The sequence below is a fragment of the Penicillium psychrofluorescens genome (genome assembly GCF_964197705.1).
Source record: "Penicillium psychrofluorescens genome assembly, chromosome: 4".
NCBI classification, from domain to species: Eukaryota; Fungi; Ascomycota; class Eurotiomycetes; order Eurotiales; family Aspergillaceae; genus Penicillium; species Penicillium psychrofluorescens.
Window position 1 is genome coordinate 1,889,230 of NC_133442.1, and position 26,398 is coordinate 1,915,627.

Here is a 26,398-nt window from a genome sequence, read left to right on the forward strand (position 1 = left end):
AATGGGAGACGAGATTACCCGAGTCGGCATGCCATTGGATTAGGATCTATACTTAGCGACCAAGCTTCCCCGGTCCCCATTTACCCCATTTCCGGCCATTAGTACACAGACAACATCATCCCCGCGGCTGCGGTTAAAGTGGTTCGAGTAAATCTACTATTTAAACCTGTGGTGCCAGCTACGAGTAGCGGGGTCCTTGTTCATCGGTTGAACTAGAGGGAATAATCGATTCGAGTCACTGCCAGTCTTTTCCCGAACACACCACTACAGAAAATGGCCACCGGACTTCTGCGCGTAAAGGGCGACAATGTCGTCGACCAGAACGGAAATGCCGTTGTCCTGCGAGGAGCTGCCATCGGGGGGTGGATGAAGTGAGTCGTTCTAGTACATCCTGAATAACCCCCACTCCCCACTCCCCACTCTTCTGACGATCAATACTAGTATGGAGAACTTCATCACCGGGTTCGCGGGGCACGAATCACAGCACCGAGCTGCAATGCGCAAAGTGCTTGGACCGGAGAAATACGAGTTCTTTTTCGATAAATGGCTGGAATACTTCTTCACCGATGCAGACGCCAAATTCTTCGCGGAGCTAGGTCTGAACTGTCTCCGACTACCCTTCAACTACCGCCATTTCGAAGATGACATGAACCCGCGCGTGCTGAAAGAGTCTGGGTTTAAGCATCTGGATCGGGTGGTTGAGCTGGTTAGTATATATTGTGCTGCGACAATTACAGATTGAATGAACATGGACTGACTCCCAATTTTATATGTATAGTGCGCTAAGCACGGTATCTACACCATCCTGGATATGCATACCGTGCCTGGCGGCCAGAACCCGGACTGGCATTCTGATAACCCGACTAGCTATGCCGCTTTCTGGGACTATAAGGACCACCAGGACCGCACGGTGTGGCTGTGGGAGCAGATCGCTGCGCGGTATAAAGGGAACCACTGGGTTGCCGGGTACAACCCGCTCAATGAGCCCTGTGACCCGGAGCATGTGCGGCTGCCGGCGTTCTATGCGCGGATTGAGAAGGCGATTCGCAAGGTCGATCCGGATCATATTCTCTGGCTGGATGGGAACACGTTCGCGATGGAGTGGAGAGGTTTCGACACCGTGCTGCCGAACTGCGTTTACGCTATGCATGATTATTCGGTGAGTGTGATATCTAATGTGCCATATATCTGAGATTTTCGGGGTTCTGATATATCTAGTCCATGGGATTCCCCACTGGGGACCGATACAAGGGCACGCCAGACCAAAAACAGCACCTCGAGAGCCAGTATTCCCGCAAAGCGCAATTCATGAGCACACACGCCACACCAGTCTGGAACGGCGAGTTTGGCCCTGTATACGCCGATCCAGCTCTCGATACCGACGCCGAGACAATCAACCAAGAGCGCTACAACTTGCTCGGCGACCAGCTGCACATTTATGACAAGCACCAGATCCACTGGTCTATCTGGCTGTACAAGGATATCGGTCTGCAGGGCATGATTTACACCAACCCGCAAAGCAAATGGAACCAAAAGATCAAGCCCTTCCTGGAGAAGAAGAAGGATTTCTGGCTGGACAAATGGGGCCGCCGTCCCGCCTCTGAGCCGGAGGCTGCACTCCAGCCTCTGGTTGACTGGATTGATAAGGTTAGCCCGACTGCGAAAACTACATATCCGACCTCCTGGAACACGGAAATGCATGTTATGCGGAATGTGTTCAATTGCTTCTTAGCGGGGACGTTTGTGGATGAGTTTGCGGCATTGTTTCACGGGATGGAGAAAGATGACCTGGAGGAGCTGGCGCACAGTTTTCATTTCGATCAGTGTGTGCAGCGTGAGGGATTGAATCAGATCTTGAAGGAGCATGCGAGGGTGAGGAAGTAGAGGGCCATAGATATAGTGCGTGGAGATAGAGCGAAACAGCTGCCGCTAATGGTCATGGCCATGTATTGCCACCCACTTCCCTTAACACCACGCTATCGATAAAAAAATGCAAAGAAAAAAGATCGCGGGGTGAAATTCTACCACATTCTCTGGACGACCAGGCTTGTCTGACAGAGATTCGGTCTGGTGCTCGCTGCCATAACCTAGCCTGACCCAACTTCCTGTCTCTTCAGCCTGGAACTTAACGAACGCCCACAACGCTTCCACGGTCGACGCGATGGCCGATTCTCCTGCGTCGCTGAACAGCGTCTTTGACGGGGCTTCTCCCCTCAAAGATCGCTACGATCCCATTCGATTGACCTCCGAGAACCTCGTCCCGATATTCGAACTCCCACTCGCCAGAAAGGTCCTGGGCGATGATGCGTCTGACAACGAGGCCGTCGCAAAGCTCGCGCGCGCCGATATCTCCTACACCGAATTTGTGGCAGGGAAGGCTCGATCGCTTCAGCAAACCGCCAACGATGGGTTGACCCTTGAACAAACACAATCGCAGATTCTCCATCTTGGTCTGGCTGCTCTGTTCGCCTTCTTACAGTCCAATGTCACCGGTCCGCCTCTCGACTTTAACCCGGCGGAGGTGGCTTTGCCAGCTCCGCTGCGATCCGACAAAGCTACCATGCGGACTGTCCGAGAAAAGATTATTCGAGACCTGTCAATCGACGGCGAAGCCGCTTACAAACTTACCCCGAACGCGGAGCTCTTCTCTATTGCCAAAGCGATATTGGTAGATGCAAGCATCGAAGGCCCGATTGTGTCAAAGACAGCACGCATGCGCGTCAACTTCCTCCACCAGAAAATGCTTTCCGAAGTCACAAGCACACTGCAGGAATTGATATACAAGGATCTAGACGAGCTAGCTAAGGCGGAGTTAAATGCGGACGAAAAGGGCCGGTTCCTGCTGGAGCGATCGTTGGTGCATACGCATCACGGCTTTGATGCCAAAGCCCGCAGTGATATCGAGCAGTCTGCCAAGGTACGGCAGTTTGAGTTCGCTTTGACGGGCAAGATGGGCAAGCGGACAAAATTCCAGGAACGTGATACCAGCCAGCTGGTGGTTCTGGCCAAGAGTGCGGACGATAGACCGGATGCTGCAAAATCATCGGGACCGGAGAAATTAGATTTGAACGACGATACCCTTCTCGAATCTATCTCCTTCTCGGAAAATAGCAACCAAACATCAGTCTCGGTCCAGGAGGAGCTCTCGCCAGCTCTGACGTCTGTGGATGCCAATAATCAGCCAATCCTCAACCCAGTGGACTCGGCTCTCTTGTTGGCTTTGGTCTCTGCCATTACAAACACTTCTCCCGAGAATGGCCTGACCCGTGAAGAAACAGCCCCCTACGCCACTCGTGTGCTTGAAGGCGGCAGCTCCAACTGGCAGATCTACACGCAGGCTCTGCTTGTTCGCAGTCGTGTCGAGGGATTCCGCTCTCGGACGGTTGAGAGATCTGTGCTGCAGATGCAAGCTCTTGTAGATCAGGTTCTTGCGGATACTGCCACGAATGATTCGGCGGCACAACAACCATCTGCTGAACCAAGTACCTTCTTGCCTCGACCTGAAAAGTCGGAGTCAGCCCCTGCTGCAGACAGGTTGGAGTATATTTGGCTTCTCAACTTCTCAACACGATGGGATCTCGAGGCCGAGCTAGCCAAGCGTTGGGTTGATCTGGGCGGTCTGCGTACGGCTCTTGAGATCTATGAGCGACTCCAGCTGTGGGCAGAGGTTGCTCTGTGCTACGCTGCCACCGAGCGAGAAGAAAAAGCCAAGAGCATCGTGCGCCGCCAACTTTACCACGCATCCGGCCCCGATGAGGACGACGAAAGTGAACCGTTCGATGGACCGGAGCGGTCACCCCTACCCGCAGAGGCACCACGCTTGTTTTGCATTCTTGGGGATATCGATAAGGATGAGAAGATGTATGAGCGTGCCTGGGAGGTTTCGGGGCAGCGATACGCTCGCGCTCAACGGTCTCTGGCTCGCCACTATTTGACCCTTACACCGCCAGAGCTAGAGAAGGCCGAGGCTGCCTATCGGAAGAGTCTGCAGATCAACCGACTGAACCATGGGGCCTGGTTCGCGCTTGGATGTGTCCAGCTCGAGCTCCAGCGATGGGACGATGCAGTTGACTCCTTTACCTTCACTGTCCAACTTGATGATACTGATGGCGAGGCATGGAGCAATCTTGCTGTGGCCATGCTTCGTATTTCTACCCCTGAGCCCACGCCTAACACTATGGTCAGCGAAACCGTTGAGGGCGAATCACCCACCGAGATAGACCCATACAAGCGCCAACGCGAGGCTCTGGCAGCCCTGCAGCGTGCAGCACAGCTCAAAAACAACGATGCCCGGGTCTGGGACAATGTCCTAACAGTCGCCGCAGCAATCCCACCGCCAGCCACCCCATTCCGCGAGGTGATCGCCGCTCAGAAGCGTGTAGTTGAACTTCTTGGATCCAAGAAGGGCGAGAAGTGCATCGACCTACCCATCCTGGGCATGCTCATCGATTTCATGGTCACCACCTTCGATTACGACTCTCTCTTCATCCCATCAGAAGATCACGATTCCGCACCCGTGGTCCGCACTGGCACAATCCCAGGCCAGATCCTCTCCCTGATTGACGATAAAATCGTCCCGCTGATCACCCACTCCTCTATCCTATGGCTCCTCGTCTCCCGCGTCGAATACTGGCGCAACCGTCCCTTCCGCGCCCTCGAAGCCCATGAGAAAGCATGGCGCGCGACAGTCGCTGCGTCCGTCCAGGGCGCGTTCCAAATGGGCGATGAGAAGCCCTGGCTTGACGTTGTTCGTGCGACGGAGAAGCTTGTTCGTGATGGATATGCGCGATACGGTCCGATGGATCGCGAGGATCAGAAGGTTGAGGGTGATGCGGAGGCGGAAATGGTCGCTAAAGACTGGCGATTCAAGGCTAGGAGTGCTGTTAGAGGTATTTTGGGTAAAGGAAAGGACTTTTGGGAGGACTCGGATGGGTGGAACCGGTTGAAGGAGTTGCAGGCGGAGGTCACAGGAAACTAGTGCATGAGATCATGGATGGGCATTTGTGAATATAACCATTGCAGTGATAGAAAAAGGAGCAATTGGCGATTTAGAGCTTGCAATGAGCATTTGCAGGTTATCAGATTCAATTTGCTAGCGAAGAGTATTTTCAGCTCACAGAGCCCAACTATTATCTACATGTATGAATTAAGCCTTGCCTTCCAGCTTCCGCTTAAGCATCCCACAAAAGCTCTCGAAAAGCACACTATCCATCCCCTGGATCCAGGATATCAGCACCTGCACCTCTTTATTTTCTGGTTTCTGCCCAATAGTCAATCTTGCCTGCACACGAACCCCAAGTGCCACCTGGTCCGGAATACTGGTGGGCTTGACTGCAGCTCCATCTTGGCCAGCAAGCTTCATCTTCCGACGAGCCTGTCGAGACCAGACATTCTCAGTCGCGAATCCAGCTCCGGCACACAATGCACGATCCCACGTCCAGAACCAGGGAAGTAAGTTCATCTCCGCATCTATAGCGGTGCCGGTGTCATCAATTGATGCTTCCCGGTTTAATGTAAAGGTGTACTCTGCAGGAAAGGGCAGGAGGTGTTTTGGAAATCCCGGTATGCCGCGTGCCGCAGCCTAGAAAGATGTTAGCGGCCACAATCCTTTTATTGATAGAGCCAGTTCTCACCATAGAAGGCCGACGGTCACCCCAAGACCACGCCACAGCCCAGCGCTTTGTCTTGCTTCCCTGCACGAACTCGGTGACGGCGTAGTTATTGTTAGAATGCTTCATCAATTTTTCGACAATGACAGAAACACTGCTCAGTTTGCCCAGCATTGACGTGTACCAACGCACACGGTCACGCAATTGTAAACTTTCTTCAAGCATGCGTGTTACGAAGGCTACCTCGCCTCCATGAGTGACCATTTCTACTTCGGCGCCGGTGCATGCCTGTAGTATAATCAGTATTTTAGCTGCATGAATTTAGAGACGATGGAAATGAGATACTGAGAATGGGGGGCGGGCTTTGAGCTCGGCAGAGTGGATAAGCTCGTCCCGGGAGGAGTAGAATGGGGGATTGCACATGGTAAAGTCGAAGCTGGTTGGTGGTTAGTAGAAAAATAAGGAAAGATTCAGATTTCACGTACGTTGCATCACTAAGCTCTTTGACGGGAATAAGGGGATCTTCAGGACTGGATGCAATGATGCGAATACGAGATTGGAGGTTGTTCAGGGCCACGTTGTGTTGGGCGGTGCGTATATTATTCGCATCGATATCTGCAAGGCTTATGAGTAAAAGCCAATGTAGCTCATTTTCAGAAATTTTACCAGTTGCAAAAAATCTCCACCGTGGGCGGAGCGTACAGCCCAGTAGTGGGTAGATACTACAACAGCCAGTTCCACTAGAACAGGTCAGAGAATGGAGTTGACATGTCTCAATAGGTGCGGCGTACATATCTAAGCCGACCACCTCGCGTTCGCGGGCATGTTCATCTCGCAGCACTCCGTGGGTAGAGTCGAGCAGGTCTTGCAACCACAGAATATAATTGAGTCTATATCGTCAGAAGATGCTGTTTCAGGGTGCTTTGCTGCAAATCTCAACGCACCTGTTGGGTACCTACAAGGTAGTCAGTAAAGCGTTTCGTCTGATTGAAATATCGTATTTCTTACCGGTGGACACAGTCTATCATCTGGGGCCTCGACCTTGAGTTTGAAATCTTGCTGCAGCAGGCTGGTGGTCAACTGGCTGTCGTGGGAATTAGATGCTTATCTCAGCTGCTGTGAGGGTATTGCATTTCCGTCTTACCGCACAGCTTGTGGATCATTGAAGTCCACTTTGCCGTCTTTCACACTGTCTGGCTTTCAGTAAAGGTGTCTCCGTGGCGCATCGAATGTTCACATACTGCTGGGCAAAGTCGGGGGACTGCAAAGCTAGGGCGGCAAAATCAACGTCGTTCTTGTAAAGATTGCGTGCAGACTGCATTTTCCTTGGAAGCTGCACCCAGTATAGGTCTTCAGAGAGTAGATGAATTCAGGCTGTCGGTTGAAGCAGGTGAAATATATGTTGGTCGTAACTATTTAACTGAGCAGCTAAGTCTTACTAAGGCGGTCATGTGATCGTTTAGGTCCTCATTTCAGCCATAGCTAAGATCGGTGTGTATACAATTTCATGCTATTATTTAAATCATTATCTCGTTGGGTCTAAAGAGTAGTAGTAGTAGTAGTAGTAGTAGTAGTCAAAACTGCTACTGTCATGTATGCTCATTACTACTAGCTTGTATGATCATCACTGTTTATATGTGCTTGATTTTCGGACTTTTCTTGTCCTAATTTCCTCGAAAGAAAAGCCAATTTATTAACAAAACGTCTGGACTGATTTTTTGAGTGTGTCTCAAGTCAGCAAGACCCTTCTTTCCTCTCCAATCGCCTCATCCTTTCAAGTCGCCAGCCAGCTCCCCATCGCATCTCAATCATCAGCAGAGGAACCATGTGGAGTGTAATTCCAGCAAGCAACAGGAATGTCCAGGTGGCAGTGAGAGCATCGATTATAGGCTGAATGACTGCCACACCCGCGGCACCGATCAGGCAGCGCATCAGATTGTTGACAGCCGTTGCGCTAGCACTAGCTCCTGGGTACAGGTCAATAACCAAAGCGCTATTGATGGTGAAAATAGCCGTGGCGCAGTAAGCGATGATAGTCTGAAGGATGATCGGCAAAGCAAGAGGCATTCTAAGTGACACCCCATATACAGCGGTGCAGACGATAAACAGGGCAGTGATCCACCAAGTGTTGCGCATGCGAGCGTGTTCAATTGGAAAGTCTGGGTGAGTCTTGGTAGTGATGCGTGTCTCGAGAGGAAGATTATGTCGCTGACAGTATTCACGCTCTGTCCTTCTGTGGTTATAATCCATCAGATAGCCAATTGTGTATGACCCAGACATGCATCCAAACCCTGGTAAAAATTAGTTGAATAACTCATGTTGGGTAAATGCGCTTACCGTTTCCCAGGAATGTTAGCCCAATTTTCAAGGTGCTGAGTCCATATCTCGCCTGGAAGAGGGCTGACGTTGAGGAGGTGATCATGGACCACACGGTATACACAATACTGCCAAAGAATAATGTGATAAAGACGTCCTTCTCAGTGAGGAATGCGAGAGGAGCCAGAATTGTCTGAAAGCTGACTTTGGATTTGTTTTTGTCTGGAATTGCACCTGCCTGCGTGCCATTCTGTCCTATGAGATAATAGATGAAAGGCTTGCTGTGACCATTGAGACGGACACTTCCATTGCCGGCCACGGTGCGAAGTGTTTCTGGAAGGAAGAAGAGAATTGACATAAGGCTTATTCCGGACATAATAACCAAAGCCCAGAATATGGATCTGAATCCAAGGTATTCAGACAAGATACCACCAAAGACTGGTCCAATACCCTGTCCCAACATGCGAACTTGGATGCGTGAGCTTTGAATATTGAGAAAAGTAGGGTCAACTTACCACCACCAAATATCCCAACCAAACTGCCTCTCTCCGCTGAGGTAGTAATGTCACCGATCACTCCAGCCCCTAAGCAAATTAGTCAGTAATTCAACAGGTTATATGAACAGCCATACCAATGGATATCGTCGCTGAGCTGCCAGCAGCTTGCAACGCACGGAAAGCCATAAGCTCTCCGTAGTTTGTCGAGAGGCCCAGACCAATATTGGCAATAATGTAGACAACAAATGTCCCAATAAAAATAACACGGCGCCCAATCACATCAGAAAAGGAACCCCAGAAGCTCGGAGCCAGTCCCTGCACAATCATATATACGGTGACGGTCAACGTCGCCAGTGACATGGAAATATTCAAGTCCTATGCAATGGTAAGTCAGAATGACAACTCCAAGAAAGTTGCTTTCCACTGACTTTTGACACCGCGCTCAGCGCAGGGAAGTAGATATTGGAGGACAGAGGGGAGAAAATGGCGGCCATAGAGACGATACAGACTATCTGCAACTTGCGAGCTCGGGTGAAGACATGGTATGGAGGTTGTGGCTCAGTCTGGCTTTCAATATTGATTGTGTCCGAGAATGTTGAGGGTGTTGTAGGTTCCTTTTCACTGAGAGGTGAGGAGATGGGCGTTGATGTGATGGAGCTCTCTGGTGTCAGATCTTTGTTGAGCGTTTCGGTTGATGTAAATGTGGACATATTGGGGAGATACTTTAGACAGGCAAGCCGAAACTTGCCTATATAAAGAAAGACAAACTTTGTCCACAAGATGTAGGATCAGAACATTTGCTGCTCCAATCTTGTTGGATAAAGTGAAAAAGTTGGAATGGTATAGCCCTTTTTGTATGTCGACGTCACCCACAAACCCCCTTATAGCACTGCCCCGAAAATATTGAAATGGGCCACGCGTTGAATGTCAAGTCAATGTGCTCCACTGTGGGTTCGATCAAGGGGATCACCCGCACCTTGTCTCCTTGGCAAATGGTGACCTCGAAAGGAATATAGTCAGCAAATTTGTAGTGTTCGGTTTGGGATGCGCGCGGTTTCATAAAGCACAATACTGCTTGAAGAAATTCCGGTTGGCTATCCTCAGACACTACGGTGAACGTACTCTAGCTCCAGGATGTATGAGAGGTAGAGGATTTTGTTGTTAGGCTTTCAATGTTCTCTGAACACTAATCTCATAGTATAAAATGCCATTACCCACTTGAAATTCCTCCGAAGGCTAGCACACGCATGCAGTACGCATCATCTACGACCGATCTACATAGCAGAACTGTCACGCAATCAGGTCTCACCCTAGGACTGCGTCGAAATGGCCTCACTGCAACTACCATGGAATAAGTTGATTATTAGTACCATGATTTGGTAGATTATCATCCTAGCTGTTCCGTTGATACAGCTTCTCCGACGCATGATCAAACCAATAAAGCCGGAGACCTAAGATTCAGCAAAGTACATCTCTTGTAGGTGGAAGCAGTTTAAGGGTCATAGCGCAATTATCAAGGCTGAACGTCATCGTATGCTCAACTACAATTGTCCCGTTCAGAAATGCCAAGCGGGAGCAAAATTGTCTCAAGGGAATCACGATCGCTTACATATGCGACAGCTATTACGTATACGCTAATCCCCTTCGGAAATGTTTTTTTAGATAATATACAAGTAAAATGAACCGCTGCCCTTGTTGTTGAGATAAAGCCGCCACCCATGATCAAGGGAGCGGATACGTGCAAGGGCCGCAACAAGCCCAATGGCAGTGCACTAATGGCAAGATAAGCGCGCGAGGTCCGTATCCGTCAAATTAATCAGTGATTGCATACGCATTTTTAAGCCAAGACATCATCGGTGGAGCGAAAAGGGATAAGAATGCGTCCCAGACCTGCTTGGGACAATGTTCGGTATGATCGACAGCCGAAACGGCCTTAACATTTGATAGTCAGTGCATAATGATGCTAATCATTGCCGATCCGACCCACTCAAGAACCCCCTTTGACAGGGTTCTCCCGTCGGAAAGTATGGTTTTTTGGATTCTTACTGCTCTCCGAGTCTCTCCGAGTCACACGGGCCGAAGTCATTATTATCTCCATCGTGACTAGACTAGATCGAGGTGCAAACCTGACCAGAATCACAGCATAGCCCGTCAAGGACTAGGCATCAATCTCAACAGCTTGCTCAATCTGCGTGCATGGAATTCAATTGGCCACTTACAGGAACGTTTTAGCTGGAATTCTTTCGCCGATTACTTTCAGGCAGTGCAGGGCTGATCCAAATCAGTTGGATTAGCAATTTTGAAGGCCGATGGTGTCAATGGAATTCGGTCTTCATGATCGGCCACTGTCAATAGGATTGAAAATTGACACCACTGTCATGAAATGTATGTATCCTAATAAGGGCAAGGAGTCGGAAAGCCGTGCACAAGGCCCCGTTCATGTTGGGAAATGGCCGTGGCAGATTGGTCGGAGTCAAGCTCGCCGATAACTATCATATTCATCCAAAATCATCACTGGCCTGGACGCTTGTGGAGTCGGATAGTTCTGGTTACACTGCGGCAGCTAAGCCACTTCTTATCGACTGCTCGTGTGACATCAATCGAATTTAGGTCCTTTTTTGCACGGATATGGGCATGGAATTCGATTAAAAGAAACGAAAAAAACCTGGCGGTCTCGATACGGTAGTTCGGTCGTGCCTACAGCAGTGTTAAGGTAAAAGCAATCCCAGCATACCCTCATCATATGGAGCTCAACCCCAGTTTCCCCTTATGCAGATCGACTTCCCCCATCAATAACCGCATGAGCTCTGCCGTTTGAGAAATACTCATTATTGTCTCACATAATTACGCCCTCTTCGTTTATTGGAAATTACAGCTCTACCATGATCTCCATATTGGAAGAGCAGCTCAGTGGAGGGGACAGTGTGCATCGCATGGGTCTTCATCTACTACAAATTGCAGAATACGAGTGTATTTATTTGTTCAGGTTCGTCACTCGTATTGGAGTTAGATATATGTCTATGCAGTCCTGGAACCACCCCGACTCTTACCCCCTCTCCCCCCTCTGCCCCCTCTGCCGCCTCTTCCCCCTTTCCCAGGTCGCCTTTTCGGACCTTGCATAGCCTCTAGATCTCGTTTTGCAAGGTTCAGTGCCCCATGTGCGAATTTCCCAATGGTCGGACCACCAATACCACGCTCCCTCCGTCCCGAAGAGCTCTTTGACGCTTTAGGCGCTGGTTTCTCCAGAATAATACCATTCTCCTTTGCCTCACGCCTTCGCTTTTCTTCCTTGGTTGCTGCCTTGGCTTTGATGCCTCGCCGATGTGACGAAGGCATTTTCTCCTGTTTATAAAGCGATGTCTTGGCGCCAATAGCTTGCATGCGCAGGTCCAGCGCTTTGAGTCGGTTTTTCCCTGTCGGAGCGAGGTCGGATGCGGATTCGAGGAGGTGGGATTCGCGGAGGAGACGCTGGAGTGCAAGGTCTTGTTTGAGGTTCTCGGCGTCTCCGGCCTTGTCGTCGTCTGAGTCGGAGGCGTCTTTGGTTATTGTGGCTGGTTTGGAGGTGGAAGAAGATGAAGATGGAGGTTTGGCATTCTGCGATAAGGCATCGATTAGCATGGAGAAAGAAAGACAGATCAGAAAGAATTAGCGCATACCATGAACGCTTTGCGCGCTTTCTTATCCATGATGTCGTCCGGGTCTACACGGGCGTTCTTGTGTTCCACCACTTGCACTGTAGGCTCTTTGTCGCCTTCATCGTCAAGGCCACTCCATTCGGATTCTGAGACCAGTTCGTCCTCTTCGCTCAGATCCTCGGATTCTTCATCGTCGGCGGTCTGGACGCTGGGTAAATCCAGCGGCTTAAACTGCGCTTCGAAATATTTGCGGAACACGTCCTGCGCATTGTCTTCTGGCGGAGAGCTGGGCTCTACTGGATCCGCCGGTTTGACAGCGGTGTCTCTTTTTCGTTTGCCAATCATTGTATAGTAGTGTTGTTGAACATCACCCGATCACATCGCCCAAGTTTTTTTCCAAAGCTCAGGCCATCACGTGCGATAAGATAAGCAAATCTAGGTCTATGTGTGACTACGTGACTACAGGTCAGCGTACCCCGGCAGAAACCTCAGCGTACCCCAACATCGGGCGCACAAGTTGATCTTGTCTTTCAACAGTCTTAGTATTCGGCGAGGGAACCTTTATTTCAGAAGTAAAAGAGGTTTTACGTGCCGAATTCAAATGATATGGGAAGGCCTGTTAGGCTGATCTACACCTTATTATGGAGCCCATTTGATTGGTGCAAGCCTAAGCGGCAAAACAAACGGTCGCGTCAAAACGGGACCGAGCTGTGATCCAGAGCTGGCTTACTATCCTGCATTATGTTCAAATTCTGGCAGCGATTGAGGCCACCTTCACTCCCTTCGCCAGTAACCCTGCATGTTCAATTCCGTCGCTGCTCTCAGCGAAAACTATCCGACATGGGAAACAAACCTAACACAATTTCGCCACGACCCTTGTCTAACAGCTTTTCCCAAGGGAGAGATATGAAAAAACCGACCTCATGTCAGTAGCATAGTCTACTATGAAATGCAATAGCCAAGGGAGACGTTGTTGTCACTGACTGCATTGCAGGCCATGATCCGTATTCTTACACTGGTGGAAGATGGCTTAATCGGGACGAGCTCGAGCGAAACTCTCGCCATATTCAGTTTGACTTTTCTGCGCTTTGTGCTAGGGCTATCTGGGTATGCCCAGGAGCCACCAAGGTCATCAAGCATGAAAAGCGAGAAGGTGGGTTCAATAGAGTCTTTCTTTTCACAATGGACAATGGTTCTCGTGTTGTGGCAAGGTTGCCGACCAGTATTGCCGGCCCTCCAAGGTTAACAACCAACTCTGAAGTCGCAACGATGACATATTGTAAGCCAGACCCACATACATACCTGCCTCGTTGAAGATGAAACCGCCATGCTCATTGATTCCTGTTTCGTATAGTACAATCCAAGGTCTCGCTTCCAACACCGAGAATCCTGGACTGGAACGATGATCCGTCAAACACAATCGGCGCAGAATATATCATCCAGGAGCATGTGGTGGGTGTTCAGCTGCACCAACTGTGGCCCAAAATGAACTCGGAACAACATATGCTGTGCACTAAGGCGCTTTCCTTGGCGATGAAAGAGATGGCCTCCTTGGATTTTCCGGCCTATGGCAGTCTGTATTTCTCAGATGCGCCGCTAGACTCGTACCTGAAGGTTCCTCTCGAGCAGGGCTTTTGTGTTGGACCACATTGCAGTCCGGTTTTCTGGAACCGGAATCCGGGAGAACTTGAACTCTACGGTGGTCCAAGTCCCAATTGCGGCCCTTGTCATTTCAAAATTGCTCCATCTTCTCTTTAAGCAACAGTTCTAACGTCAAGAGCGCAAAATTAGGGGAAGACCTCAGAAGCTATTGTCTAGGCTTGATAGAGACTGGTTTCTCTCGTTTGCCGAGAGAACCCATTAATCGCGAGCTTCTCCCTCACCAAGGGTCAATTCAAGATCACATCCGCTTATTGAAAACCAGCCAAGAAGTGATGCAGAGGTTAATTGAGGATAAGCGCATTCAGGACGCTGCTACTCCAGCTCTCCTTCACCCGGATTTTCACATGAGAAATATCTATGTCTCGGCCGAGGAACCGACGGTCGTTACCGGCCTGATTGATTGGCAGTCAACGAGCATTGAGCCTGCATTTATTTATGCCAACGAGACACCTGACTTTGCTGCTCTTCCTAAGGGGCCCGAGGAAGACACGTTCGAAAAGGGACAAAGCGAACAAAGGCTTCCTGGCCACAAGGAAAGAGAGTGGAAAGATGCATCGATCTGTTATCAGACATATGATGTGTGTATGAAGGGACTTGCTCCCAAATTACGCCCTGCAAGGTTACTTGACCCGTCTTTGCTTCGACTATTCCAATACTGTCACACGTCCTGGAGAGACAGTGCCACAGCAGTGCGCCAAGATTTAATTGAGCTTTCAGCTCGCTGGGCAGAATTGGGACTGCAGGGCTCGTGCCCATTTTCTCCAACTGATGAGGAACTGAAAGAGCACGCTCGAGACTATGAAGATTTTGAGACCGTCCAAAAGCTCAAGTTATGGCTCAGAAACTCCCTCCATACGAATTCCGACGGATGGGTTCCGAACGATGTATGGGACGCTGCGAAAAATGCCCATCGCGCAGCCTATGATGAATGGATACAGACTGCCAAAGAATCTGAGTCTCGTGGCGACGGTCTGACAGTAGAAAAAGCGGACAAGTTGTGGCCATTTGATGCTAGATAAAGGACAGGGTAATACAATTAATTTTAAATTCAAAGAAAAGAGCAAATACGGAGAATGAGTAATACCGATCAATAGCTTGGACCGAGAAACTTCAAGAATTCTTCCTGGGCACATAGAAGTATTGTAGAAGCGGATTCGGAGGAGGAATTACTTTATTCCAGGTTAACTGGCAGAAAGTAGCTCCCGTGGGGCGATATCGAGAAAACACTTGACTCTCATGACTAGCGGGCCGCAATCAGGCAACCATGACCAAATTCCGGCCATGTATTGACTTGCACTCGGGCCAGGTGAAGCAGATTGTGGGCGGCACGCTCAGTCATGTCCCCGAAGACCTGAAAACAAACTACGTGTCGACCCTCCCCGCCAGCCACTATGCGGGACTGTATCAGAAACATGATCTGCGCGGGGGGCATGTCGTCAAGCTGGGCCCGGGCAATGAGGAGGCCGCATTGGAGGCCGTGAAGACATGGCCCGGTGGGTTGCAGGTGGCTGGTGGGATCACGGACAAAAATGCGCAGTACTGGATTGATCAGGGTGCCCAGAAGGTGAGTACTTGATCTCATCTGCATTGATTCAATTCCCTCTATTCTAATCGCAATGTAAAAAGACCATCATCACCTCCTTCCTGTTCCCTGCAGGCAAATTCTCCCTCGAGCGTCTCGAGTCCGTTGTCGCTGCTCTGGGCGGCGACACATCCAAGCTGGTCTTGGACCTCAGCTGTCGCCGAAAGGACAATACCTGGTTTGTGGCCATGGACCGCTGGCAAACCATTACCGATATGGAAATCAGCCAAGGTACATTCGTTTCAAGGTTTCCCGATTTTCTTGAACTAACTGACTGACTGGGTCTAGATTCTATTTCACTTTTGGAGCCCTACTGTTCCGAGTTCTTGATACATGCTGCCGACGTGGAGGGTCTGCAGCAGGGCATTGACGGGGAATTGGTCTCGAAATTAGCGGACTGGTGCACTATTCCCGTCACATATGCTGGCGGTGCACGCAGTCTCGAGGATCTGGAGAAAGTGCATAGCAGTAGCCAGGGCAAGGTGGACTTGACCATTGGCAGCGCACTGGATATCTTCGGGGGGTCCGGGGTGACCTTTGACGAATGCATTAAATGGAATAGAGAACATTAACTAAATAAATCACTGAATAGAAGAAAATCCCATATCCGATGACTTCTGTAGTTCTGAAACATGCATCCTCACAGTTCCGCCGAAAGCGGTCTAGCCTGTCCGCTCCGCCCGCCTCCGTCTCTGTCTCGGCTTCAACGCTGCATCTCGTCTCTCCCTCGCTCCATCCCCCATTACGTCCTAGTCCACGAGCGATCCCTTCGATCGCTCCCTCCATTCTCTCCACCCACCCTCTCTCCAGTCCGCCCCCGCAAAGATGAAGCCGATCGTGTCAGCGTTGAACGCCTGGTCCTGGTACGCAGTTTCTCCTCGTCATCATCCTCTACCGGCACACATTTTATTCCAGCCCCATCCACCCATGTGCTATCTATCGGACAGACATCTCTAACGCGGAAACAGTGTTGTCATCTCTCTCTTCGCCATCGTCATCCTCTCCGTCCTCGGCTCCCTATACAACGTACGTCTGCCCGTCCGGCCCCCATTCGCACCTGCTCTTACGCAGCACCTGGCCATCTCACCCCCGAACGTCGAAAAGCACCCACCCGTTGGCTAACCGAAGATTTATCCTATGTGAACAGAGCAATAACCACGGTTACACCGGCTCAGAAGGCGAGCCCGAAGACGGTGCCGCCGTCGCCGCGTCTATCTATACCGCTGTCTTCGTATACTGTGTACGTTTCCGCCTTGCCACACCCACACCTACTCCAGCAACTATAAGAGGGAATGAATCTGTGTGTCGCTAACTGTGAGGTCATTGGGATGTTATAGGGCTTCTTCGTCTTCTGCGCTTTCCAAGCTTACCTTCACGTGCGGGCGAGCAGGGGAGGCGCCATATCGCTCCATTAGAACCGCGCGCCAACTTCTCTTCTTCATTCGTTATCCGGTGTCTATCTGTCATGAGCTCTTTTTTTTCCCGTCATTTTTATCGGCATCCTTGGTGGAGGGGTTCGTTTTTATAGCTCGGTCTTGATCGCTTTCGTCGAGATATCTGGGGAGGGTTGGGAATGATTTAACCTTGACGGACAGTCTTGTGATATGGGACTGTCAACCGAGCGCTGTGCGTTGCTTATGGCTAGCTATCCTAGGGCTGGTATTCTCATGCCCTGGTGAAGAGCACACCCAACGACCTGCTGCATGTACATAGACTGCTAGGGATTATTCTAGTGATTTGATGGATACAAATCGCGCGTCATCGTACTTGGGTCTAAATAAGAAATCGGGAGTTTGATACCCATCTGATAATCGCCTCGAACTTTGTATTCAACTGTAGCGGTATATGTATGAGACCAGAACTATACATAGACATAGACATCATTTTGGTCATGAAAAGGAAAACAATATTTTTAAAACCCGCCAACGCCGCGTATATGCAAGAAACGCCCTGCCCATGTAATGCCACGTTTATCTCAATGTCGGCTCACTCCTCGTCCTCCCACGGATCCAACATCTTAGACATATACGGCCCGTCCAGAGTGTATCCCAGCCGGGCGTAGTAGCTGCGCACGCCAACGCCTGAGATAACACTCATCTTGCGACTTCCATGCTCCTCGCGCGCGATCCGCTCCGCTTCCTCCATCAGCAGCGTGCCAAAGCCACGGTGCTGGAACTTGCGCGCGTCACGGCCATGCAGCGGGACCGCAGTTCCGTAGACGTGCAGTTCGCGGACGATGCTGGTCTGCTGGCCGGTGAACTCGGGGCGGAAGGTGTGGGTGGCGCTGCACTTGCGCAGACGGAGCAAGCCGATCAGAATATCCTGCTTGGGGTCTTCGTAGGCCAGGAATGTCTCCCAGCCGCCGTTGGCGGCGTAGTCGCGGCGGATAAGCTCGACTTGCGACGGGCGGATCTTGTTCTTGACTTCGTTGATGCCCACCTCGCGGGTGCGGACGTCGCGGCAGGTAGTACCGAAGTCCTTCATCCGAGCGAGAGCCAGCTCACGCAGATTGCCGTTCTCTACCCCCGAGGTTACCAGCGGCATGGGGATATCGCGCTGTACGCGGTAGATGCGGGTCCATGGCGGCACCAGAGCGAGAATACGAGCCACAATATCGATCAGTGCGTTAGGGGTGTAGTTCTTGTAGCGACCCGTCCGCCACAATTCATAGAGACCGGTACCCCGAATCACGAGCGTCGGGTAGATCTTCAGACCGTCAGTGCGGAAGTCAGGGTTCTCGAAGTACTCCTGGAACTGGAAGAGATCACGTTCCATCCCCACATTCGGTAGGTCGGGCATCATATGGCTGACGACCTTGAACCCGGCATCCTTCGACAGCTTGAACGTCTCCGCCACGGCCGCCACGGTGTGGCCGCGGTTGGTATCCCGTGCGACATCCTCATACAGACTTTGCACTCCAATTTCCAGTCGTGTGCACCCATAACGCAGCATGCTGCTGAGGTGTGTATCGAGGCAGTAATCCGGTCGGGTCTCAATCGTGATGCCCACGCACTTGACGTTGCTCATTTCTCCCGCCAGCACGGCTTCGTCGACGTTGTCGGTTTGGTATCCGCTCAAAGCGTTGTGAAGCTGAGAGATAAAGGTGTCGCGATAGTCTTCCGGTAGGGACATGAACGTGCCTCCCATGATAATATACTCCACTTTGTCCACGCTATGGCCGAGCGCCTTGATCTGGTCCACCCGCCCTCTTGCCTGTTCGAACGGATCATATCGAGCGCGGATCGCTCGCATCGACGTTGGCTCGTAGCCGGTGTATGATTGCGTCGAGTACTCGAAATCGGAATCAGGACCGCCGGGGCAGTAGACGCAGATGTTGCCGGTGTAGGCGATATGCGGGCATCGGTGAGGCTTGCACATGACGGCGACGACGGCGATACCAGAGGATGTTCCTGGGATGGTCAGTTTGTGATTCTCAGAAGAACAATCGGAGGACGTACGAATCGGCTTTGCGATCAGCTTCGGCAGGATGTACTTCTTGTAGTGTTCGGGCACGGCGGCGATGATGGCCGTGAGTGGTGGAGTGGTCTTCAAACGGTGCTTCTTGGACATGGTGGCTCGCAGCTTGTTGAGGTTGATGTCCTTCTTGGGCTTGGAGGAGTCCGTCTGCGACTCGTGTTCCTGAATGAGGGCATTGGCAATGTCGGAGCAGGCCCGCATAAAGCGTTCGTTCTCGGGCAGCTGCTTTGGGCCCTTGGCCTTGGTGGCCGCGGGCATAGCCATGGTCATGGTGGCCATGATGAGAGTCTAGGCGAGACCAGAGAGTGCGTAGCAAGATAATGATCAAAGGGAAGATATTCGAGAGTGCAGTAGTTAGTGGGGTGAGGTGAAGAGTCGGGCACGATGACAAAGTTCTGCACCCGAAAAAGTCCCGGTCGCGCATCCCGACTGACTTTCCATCCCCGAGTTGCCCTTCTTCACCTTTCTTTTCACCTCCCACCACCTCTCCCCTCTACCCTCCACTCTTTCTCAATTGCTGCCATCATGCAGGCCTTCCGCCGCAATACCTTCTCGGCCCTTCACAATGTCGCCGCCGGGCAGCGTCGGTCATACATAAAGGCCACCTCTGCATATGCCGATACCGTGAACAACCTGAAGATCAACAAGGACACTCGGGTTCTCTTCCAGGGCTTCACCGGCAAGCAGGGAACGTAAGTTTGGACTCTGCCAGTGATATCGCCCTCATATACTGACTTGTTTTGGCGGCCCAGGTTCCACGCCGAGCAGGCCATTGCTTATGGTAGCTATCCCCCCCGTTCGTCGCGATCGCTCGAGACCAAAATTGACACAACGCAGGCACAAATGTCATCGGTGGCACAAACCCCAAGAAGGCTGGCACCACCCACCTTGACCGTCCCGTGTTCGCCAATGTGGCCGATGCCGTGAAGGAAACCGGCGCGACGGCGTCTGCTATTTTCGTCCCGTATGATTCTGCGATAGCCACACATGCATGGAATTCGGGAAAAGCTAACGTCTGGCAGACCGCCACTGGCTGCTGCTGGTATCGAAGAGGCTATCGCTGCTGAGATGCCCCTGGTTGTCTGGTTGGTCTCCTGCTGTTGAGCGAAAACAAAAAAAAGTGCGAAAATATCCTTTACTGACCCTTTTCGCCGCGATAGTATTACCGAGGGTATCCCCCAGCACGGTACGAATTGCCTTTCCCAAAGATACCAAGAACACGAGCTGACTGATTCCTCACAGACATGGTCCGCATCACCGACATCCTCAAGACCCAGAACAAGACCCGTCTGGTCGGCCCGAACTGCCCCGGCATCATCGCTCCTGTAAGTCGAGCTCTCCAAACCACCAGCACCACGCAATTCTAATATGTCGGGGGATATTTAGGGTCAATGCAAGATCGGTATCATGCCCGGCTTTATCCACAAGCGTGGCCGTGTCGGCATCGTCTCCCGCTCCGGTACCCTGACCTACGAAGCCGTGAACCAGACCACGATGGCTGGTCTGGGCCAGTCGCTCGTCGTCGGCATTGGCGGCGATCCCTTCTCCGGCACCAACTTCATCGACTGCCTGAAGATCTTCCTCGAGGACGAGGAGACCGACGGCATCATCATGATCGGCGAGATTGGCGGTTCCGCCGAGGAGGACGCCGCCGAGTTCTTCAAGGCCAACAACAAGCACAACAAGCCCGCTGTTTCCTTCATCGCCGGTATCAGCGCTCCCCCGGGCCGTCGTATGGGCCACGCCGGTGCCATCGTCAGCGGCGGCAAGGGCGGCGCCGACTCGAAGATCTCGGCTCTCCAGGATGCCGGTGTCGTGGTTGAGCGCAGCCCTGCCTCGCTTGGCAAGACTCTGCTCGCTGAGTTTGTCAAGCGTGACCTCGTCTAAATAATTCCTCTACTTGTTGTTTAAAGGACGGATCTGAGGTTATATCCATCTTATAGGGGTGATGATCTTGTTGGCTTGTCCTTGTTACATCTTGGTCTTTGGGCCCCAACTCTTGTATTCTTTTTCTCCTTTGTGTTAGAGACCCTTGAAAGTAATTAGTTTCATGTAACTTTCTACTTTGTATATCTTGACTGCTTGTAGACGCTCTGCCTGGATCTCTAATTGCTCGGTTAATACCACGCCTCCAATGTTTCCATATTGACCGATCCGCCAACAGTCCTAATATCTGCGGCTAAGTGCTCAGCATAAATGAATTGCCAGATGGTAAAGTTTCTAGCCTAATGCAATGTGCTGTCGAGGAATCGCTTAGGATCATAGCATCGTGTCCAGACAAAAGTCTATCAAATGCAAACCCATAATCCTCAAATATGTACCAGCATAAATGATTGTATTTACAGATAAGAGCTGATCTGGGAATAAACGCCAAAGTGATATACAAACAGACAACCCGCAGCTTCCAATGCAAAACTTCATGGATGACAAACAAATCCCGCACGCAATGTAAACGCCGAAGACCAACCCGAGAATGAATGGAGTCAAGAAAAACAAAGCGGTTTTATTTCATCCACGACTGCTGCTCGTCCGATGGAACCTGCGCATACTGCTTGTTTCTCCGCCGGTCGCGCAACATCCCATACCCCACGACGAGGGCGCACAACACGCACGCAACGACAATGAAAGCGACGAGGCTGCCGATTGTGGCCACCACGTTGTACGCCTCCGTCGCCATCTCCAGCGCCTTGGAGGCCGAGGCCTGTGCGTTCTCGATCGACGCCTCGTCGTAGTCGCGCATGGAGGGCGCCTGCGGTTCGCCGTTGGCGTAGGTGACCGAGGGATCGTCTGGGTGGGGATCCGTCTCGCCCCTGAACCAGGCACTGTCCCAGTCCGGGGTTGTGGTGCGCTGGATCTCGGATGTGCCGAGCACGATGCCCTGGGCATCGAGCGCGTCAGCGGTGATGAAATCGAGGTAGCCCGAGAGGATGTGCATGCTCTCGAAGTCGGTCTTGTTCGTGCTTCCGACGAAGACGGCCTCGCCGGTTTCCCGGGCCCGGGCGTGAAAGTTCCAGCTCGCGACGTCCGTTGCGCCGTTCCAGCTGACGTAGAGGGTCGTTACCATGTGGGACTCGTCGGTGCCCCAGACGTTGGCGATCAGGTCGGGCGGTGCGCTGGGACGCCCGACAAATGGGAACTTGTAGGCGCGGTAGGTGGAGAAGCGGTCGGATTCGAACTCGGCGGCCATCAGGACGTCGCCTTCGGCCGAGTGTTCGGAGATGTACCCCTTTTGGCTCCAGCCGACGAACATGTGGTTGTTGGGCAGGACCTGGGCGTTGCCGCGCAGTCGGGTCAAACGCTTGTCGGGCCGGTTGTATCGGCGCAGGACGCGGGCAGTGTTGGGGTCCGTGCCGGTTTCGATCTCGATGATGAAGGCGCACGAGACTTCCTCGTCGTTGTTCAATTCGTCGGAGCCGTTGTTCAGGAAGGAAACGACATGGCGGGTCCCGTTCGACTCGAGGAACTTGATATCGTGCTGCTTGGAGAAGGTGAAGTCCTGTTCGAAATCCGTAGCATGGCCTGCACCACCCAAGCGCCACATTATGCTCCCGTCCTGTCCGGAAATCAGGTAGATGGAGTTGGTGAAGCGCAGGGAGATGATGTAGTCGCCGGCATCGTTCTTGTCGACCGAGTTGATGTGCACGTAATCCCAGCCCGGACGTGGGGAGGTAGGGCTGTCGGGACCAAACAGGGTCGATTCAATCAGCGGGATTTGCGGCCAGCAGTCCCACGAGTGCTCCACCTCTTGGCTGGACAGATTGATGCTAGCGAACCCTCCGGATAGAATGGAGGTCATTTCTTCCGGGCGGTTGAACTCGGCCAGATCGATATCGTGCGCCTTGTAAAACGTCGCCAGGGCCGTTTTGCCATCATCGAGGACGTTGAACTCGTGGATGTCGAAGGCGCCCAGGTCGTGACGCATGGGGATCGAGGCGTGAATGTCGTACTGGTTGTTCAGAATGACTCCGTGGCCGTTATCATTATCCGCTTGCGCATCGAAGCTATGTTGGCTGACCAAGGATAGGAACGGCGTCTCGCCGAGACTGTTGACCACCTTGAAATCGAAGACGTTTCGGTTTTCAAACATGCGCGATCCCGCCCAAATCAGCATCTATTCCGGTCAGCTTGTCGTCGTTGATCCTCGAGGGCCAAAAACCTACCCCGTCGCCATCGTAGATGTACGGCCCGACCTGGTAGGGATCGAACAGGTTTGTCGGGGAATCCGGGTCCATTTGCAGGTAGGGCGCGACGAACCAGTACCCCGGACTTATTCGCGCGCGGTCGTGAATGTGCACATTGTATTTCAAGGCCCAGACGTCGGGCAACTGCGGGAATCAGGATCGGACACTCGTGGGTGTTAGGGACTCACGTACGGTCCGGAAGGACATTAAATCATTTTGGATGGACTCTGCAACCACGCTATGGAAAAACAAAAGAAAGGACAGGCCACGGAGATGCATGGTGAGGGTTAACAGGGAGCGACGGTACTGCTCAAGCGCAGAGGTGCCATCAACGAGGGAATAATAATGTGTATGGGGGAATGGGAGGGAAACAGCCCGTTGGGGCCGCCTAGGGGCCCATCCCTACTTGTAAGACGGTGCCTGGATCAAACCAGGGATTTTCCTTGGCCTACGACAAGGCACAAAATTGCGGATCCGCCCCATATATTGCGTGACCAAGGGTTTCGATGATGTGGACCCGGCGCTTTTTGATTGTTCGACAAGCTTCATTGTTAAAGTTAGATCCACGACCCTAACGCCCAGAGGAGTGTGGTGCGACCGAGATGATGTTACCTATCATCCTAGGGGCCGGAGCCACCGGGCTTGTAGGAGGATGTACATCTCCACATGATTTCGCTACTATTGGAAATGTGCCTTTCCCTCATATTCCATCAATGGACCAGCAAGGACGCACAGCATGTGGGCCTAGGCAACAACCAGTGGGGGCCGCCGATTGGTAAGGATTCGGTCGGCGGTGGCCAGGGGAGACGCGTCGCCCCTAGGCCCTAAGGGCAGCAGAGACTTCTGAGAGGCCCGGGAATCTGAAACACTGCAGGAATTTCCAGAATAAGCATAAGAAGCAGATTTATTATTGTACACATGCACAACCCCGTAGTGACGTAGAATATGTTTGAATTCTCTTTAACTAGACCCTCCGGAGGGCCCCCACCACCTCCTCCGTCCTGAAGATGTCAGCGAACTCGCCCTCCAAGCTCGCGACAGAGACCTTGTGAACAGTCTCTGCGTCGAACCCCCCTTTCGCGAACGTCGCCGTAGCGTCCGCCACAAGAACAATCCGTCCCTTTCGCACTCCGCCTGGGTTTGCAACTTCTGCCGAGGCATTCGCTTCGACGGACCGATCCACGACCCCGAGATTGGCAGCCATGCGGACCGTCGTTGAGACACAGTGATCCGTCGTCAGTCCCGCAATCAGAAGCTGTCGGATCCCCTTGTCCTGCAAGTGGGCGGCCAGATCGGTGCCGATGAAAGCCGAATTAACGCTCTTCCAGAACACGGGCTCCGAGCCGTCTGCGGCGGGCGTTGCAAACTCCAACGGGTGGATCCCCTTCGCCGGGTGGCTTGGGTGGAGGGGAGATCCTGGCGTGGTCGATGAGTGGAAGACGTGAATCACTTCCACTGGATTGGACGACGCACGGTCACGGGCGGCCGAGAGAAGCGACTGGATGTTCACTTCGTAGAGAGGGTTCGACCGGCTGCTACCCCAGTGGGAGACCGTTGATGGGTGGCAGAAGCCCGACTGGTTGTCAATGAGGATGAGGGCCGTCGGGAGTCCGAGGTCGAGAGGCGGTGCCATTATTGCTGCTGGCTGTAGTTCTTGATGAGTCTGGTTTGGGACTGAACACAGCCGCAGCGTGAATTGTCGAGCCAAACGGTTTGAGACACGGCACCGTTGAGTGTCATTGTCTGACTCAGGCTGATTTTTTCGGCCTCCTTCGCCCACCCACCCAGCAACATCCCATTTTAAGCTAGGAAAGTACGATTCCTTCTTGAAAGCCGCTAAATCCGGTATTCAGAAGTACTGAAGATCGTACAGTGGTGTTCAGTAGAGTCTGATGCTTCTTACCCGCTTAGGTAGTAGGTAGAGCTCTGGTTTCAGACTGGGTTGGAACACCACTCAGTGGTATATACTGGTGAGAAACACATCGGTCGTTATATACTCGCGTATTCGGTCTTTGATAATGCATTCATTCGTAACACATGAATAATAACATCCTTGGAGCAGACGACTATATATATCAATGATAATGTCCAAAATCGAGCACATGAACCATCCTTTACTGCTTCTCAACTGGATGTTTCTCCAAACTCTCGTACCACTGAAGTGTAGATCCGATCATGAAGGCCCATGATCCCCAAAAGGTAGCGAGAGATGTCTGGTACATCACACCAGACGAGCTACTGCTGCCCGGTCCCAGCGCACCGCAGAGAGTAAAGCCAATGCCCCCGATGAAATTCCAGGCACCAATGTGCCAACCCAGAACATGTGGAGCGGGTTTCCACCATTTGGACTGGGTCTCAAGGGTGAAGAGTAACCCGCTCAAAACAAAGCCAAGACCACCGACGATCTGGGGGACCCAGTATACTCCATCGGTAAGGCCTAGGCTCATATTATTGAGGATTCCAGGTAGGCCGGTGAAACCCGCAATCCAGAAGATCGTTGCTGCAAGGAATTGGACCAGAGATGCCAAGAAGCCCAGCTCGTGGAAGTAATGCGTGCGCAGCTCTGTCATGGAAGGCATCCATCGGAATGATCTGCCGTCGGGCGACGTCGTGACGTACTCCGCTTGGCTCCGCGCTTGGTGATCAACGCCGAGGAAAGATTTTCGGTTTGAATGATGGTGCTGACACGCGTCGATGCTCGGCTTCACCTCTGTCATATGTTTATATGCGTCGCCCTCGGCCTTCTGCAGGACCGTTTCGAGTGCCCAGCCGAAGCAGCTGGTCTGATTGGCATTGACGGCCTCCAGGAGTAGTAACACACTGCCTATCTCGAACACGGTGGCACCGATAAACGCGGTAATCCCGCCGCCGAGCAACGACTCGTTCGAAAACTCGGTCTGCGGGTCAACGAGCGGCAACCAGGCGAAGAACGCATTGATAATCCAGATCACCGAGCCAACCGTGAAAGACATAGCAACCAGCCACGACACATCCCAGTAAGGGAAGGACGTGAACATTCGAAGAGTACCTTGTGCAACGGCTTTGAAGCTAGTCGTTGGCACCGGGGCCGTGTATCCCGTTTCCTCGGGGGACACGCCATAGTCGACCCGAAGCGCATGGCGACCTTTTCTGTTATCGCGAGATCGCCAGAGACGGTCAACGTGCGCTGGTTTGGTGGCACTGGCACTGGCTATTTTCGCTGGAGGTGCTTCCTCCGCGACTTTGGCATCTGGCTGACTAGCCTCGTACCGCGCCGAGGTGGGATTGAGAAAGGAGAATGGGCCCTTAACATGGCTCTTCTTCAGCCTTAGGTGTGGGTGGTCGCCAAGAGGGTCTCTCCCTGAGCGGAATTGGGAACTCCGGGGCATTGCTGCTCCACTGGGTCCGAATCTGTGGTGGTCTTGTAGATGCGCGGTTGCTTGGCGTCGTCCTCGAGCGT

The 26,398-nt window shown here is 52.1% G+C and overlaps 11 protein-coding genes across 11 annotated transcripts; 5 read left to right on the plus strand and 6 right to left on the minus strand.

The window, feature by feature from the left end:
• Nucleotides 1-273: 273 nt before the first annotated feature.
• Nucleotides 274-1,884, plus strand: PFLUO_LOCUS6402 (uncharacterized protein; the record flags this gene model as incomplete). The annotated part of the gene is made up of 4 exons (XM_073783943.1): nucleotides 274-371; nucleotides 442-706; nucleotides 779-1,159; nucleotides 1,219-1,884. 4 exons carry the CDS (start codon nucleotides 274-276, stop codon nucleotides 1,882-1,884), a joined length of 1,410 nt encoding a protein of 469 aa, XP_073640448.1.
• A 277-nt stretch (nucleotides 1,885-2,161) lies between these two features.
• Nucleotides 2,162-4,978, plus strand: PFLUO_LOCUS6403 (uncharacterized protein; the record flags this gene model as incomplete). The annotated part of the gene is made up of 1 exon (XM_073783945.1): nucleotides 2,162-4,978. The coding sequence occupies one exon, from the start codon at nucleotides 2,162-2,164 to the stop codon at nucleotides 4,976-4,978; it is 2,817 nt and encodes a 938-aa protein (XP_073640449.1).
• A 168-nt stretch (nucleotides 4,979-5,146) lies between these two features.
• On the minus strand, nucleotides 5,147-6,930 carry PFLUO_LOCUS6404 (uncharacterized protein; the record flags this gene model as incomplete). Its single annotated transcript, XM_073783946.1, has 10 exons — nucleotides 5,147-5,581; nucleotides 5,634-5,897; nucleotides 5,955-6,045; nucleotides 6,095-6,224; nucleotides 6,312-6,349; nucleotides 6,401-6,499; nucleotides 6,554-6,564; nucleotides 6,618-6,693; nucleotides 6,754-6,798; nucleotides 6,851-6,930. 10 exons carry the CDS (start codon nucleotides 6,928-6,930, stop codon nucleotides 5,147-5,149), a joined length of 1,269 nt encoding a protein of 422 aa, XP_073640450.1.
• Nucleotides 6,931-11,440: 4,510 nt separating this feature from the next.
• On the minus strand, nucleotides 11,441-12,402 carry PFLUO_LOCUS6405 (pre-rRNA processing and 40S ribosomal subunit assembly; the record flags this gene model as incomplete). The annotated part of the gene is made up of 2 exons (XM_073783947.1): nucleotides 11,441-12,016; nucleotides 12,079-12,402. 2 exons carry the CDS (start codon nucleotides 12,400-12,402, stop codon nucleotides 11,441-11,443), a joined length of 900 nt encoding a protein of 299 aa, XP_073640451.1.
• Nucleotides 12,403-13,991: 1,589 nt separating this feature from the next.
• Nucleotides 13,992-14,738, plus strand: PFLUO_LOCUS6406 (uncharacterized protein; the record flags this gene model as incomplete). Its single annotated transcript, XM_073783948.1, has 1 exon — nucleotides 13,992-14,738. The coding sequence occupies one exon, from the start codon at nucleotides 13,992-13,994 to the stop codon at nucleotides 14,736-14,738; it is 747 nt and encodes a 248-aa protein (XP_073640452.1).
• Nucleotides 14,739-14,983: 245 nt separating this feature from the next.
• PFLUO_LOCUS6407 (Enzyme that catalyzes the fourth step in the histidine pathway) lies at nucleotides 14,984-15,873 on the plus strand (the record flags this gene model as incomplete). Its single annotated transcript, XM_073783949.1, has 3 exons — nucleotides 14,984-15,283; nucleotides 15,346-15,532; nucleotides 15,590-15,873. 3 exons carry the CDS (start codon nucleotides 14,984-14,986, stop codon nucleotides 15,871-15,873), a joined length of 771 nt encoding a protein of 256 aa, XP_073640453.1.
• Nucleotides 15,874-17,287: 1,414 nt separating this feature from the next.
• Nucleotides 17,288-19,057, minus strand: PFLUO_LOCUS6408 (Elongator subunit; the record flags this gene model as incomplete). Its single annotated transcript, XM_073783950.1, has 2 exons — nucleotides 17,288-18,711; nucleotides 18,760-19,057. The coding sequence occupies 2 exons, from the start codon at nucleotides 19,055-19,057 to the stop codon at nucleotides 17,288-17,290; spliced, it is 1,722 nt and encodes a 573-aa protein (XP_073640454.1).
• A 246-nt stretch (nucleotides 19,058-19,303) lies between these two features.
• On the plus strand, nucleotides 19,304-20,665 carry PFLUO_LOCUS6409 (ligase of succinyl-coa; the record flags this gene model as incomplete). The annotated part of the gene is made up of 7 exons (XM_073783951.1): nucleotides 19,304-19,470; nucleotides 19,531-19,559; nucleotides 19,616-19,742; nucleotides 19,801-19,863; nucleotides 19,939-19,964; nucleotides 20,021-20,103; nucleotides 20,165-20,665. 7 exons carry the CDS (start codon nucleotides 19,304-19,306, stop codon nucleotides 20,663-20,665), a joined length of 996 nt encoding a protein of 331 aa, XP_073640455.1.
• Nucleotides 20,666-21,281: 616 nt separating this feature from the next.
• PFLUO_LOCUS6410 (uncharacterized protein) lies at nucleotides 21,282-23,238 on the minus strand (the record flags this gene model as incomplete). Its single annotated transcript, XM_073783952.1, has 3 exons — nucleotides 21,282-22,889; nucleotides 22,939-23,103; nucleotides 23,152-23,238. 3 exons carry the CDS (start codon nucleotides 23,236-23,238, stop codon nucleotides 21,282-21,284), a joined length of 1,860 nt encoding a protein of 619 aa, XP_073640456.1.
• A 685-nt stretch (nucleotides 23,239-23,923) lies between these two features.
• On the minus strand, nucleotides 23,924-24,592 carry PFLUO_LOCUS6411 (uncharacterized protein; the record flags this gene model as incomplete). The annotated part of the gene is made up of 1 exon (XM_073783953.1): nucleotides 23,924-24,592. One exon carries the CDS (start codon nucleotides 24,590-24,592, stop codon nucleotides 23,924-23,926), a length of 669 nt encoding a protein of 222 aa, XP_073640457.1.
• Nucleotides 24,593-25,073: 481 nt separating this feature from the next.
• On the minus strand, nucleotides 25,074-26,327 carry PFLUO_LOCUS6412 (uncharacterized protein; the record flags this gene model as incomplete). Its single annotated transcript, XM_073783954.1, has 1 exon — nucleotides 25,074-26,327. One exon carries the CDS (start codon nucleotides 26,325-26,327, stop codon nucleotides 25,074-25,076), a length of 1,254 nt encoding a protein of 417 aa, XP_073640458.1.
• Nucleotides 26,328-26,398: the final 71 nt, after the last annotated feature.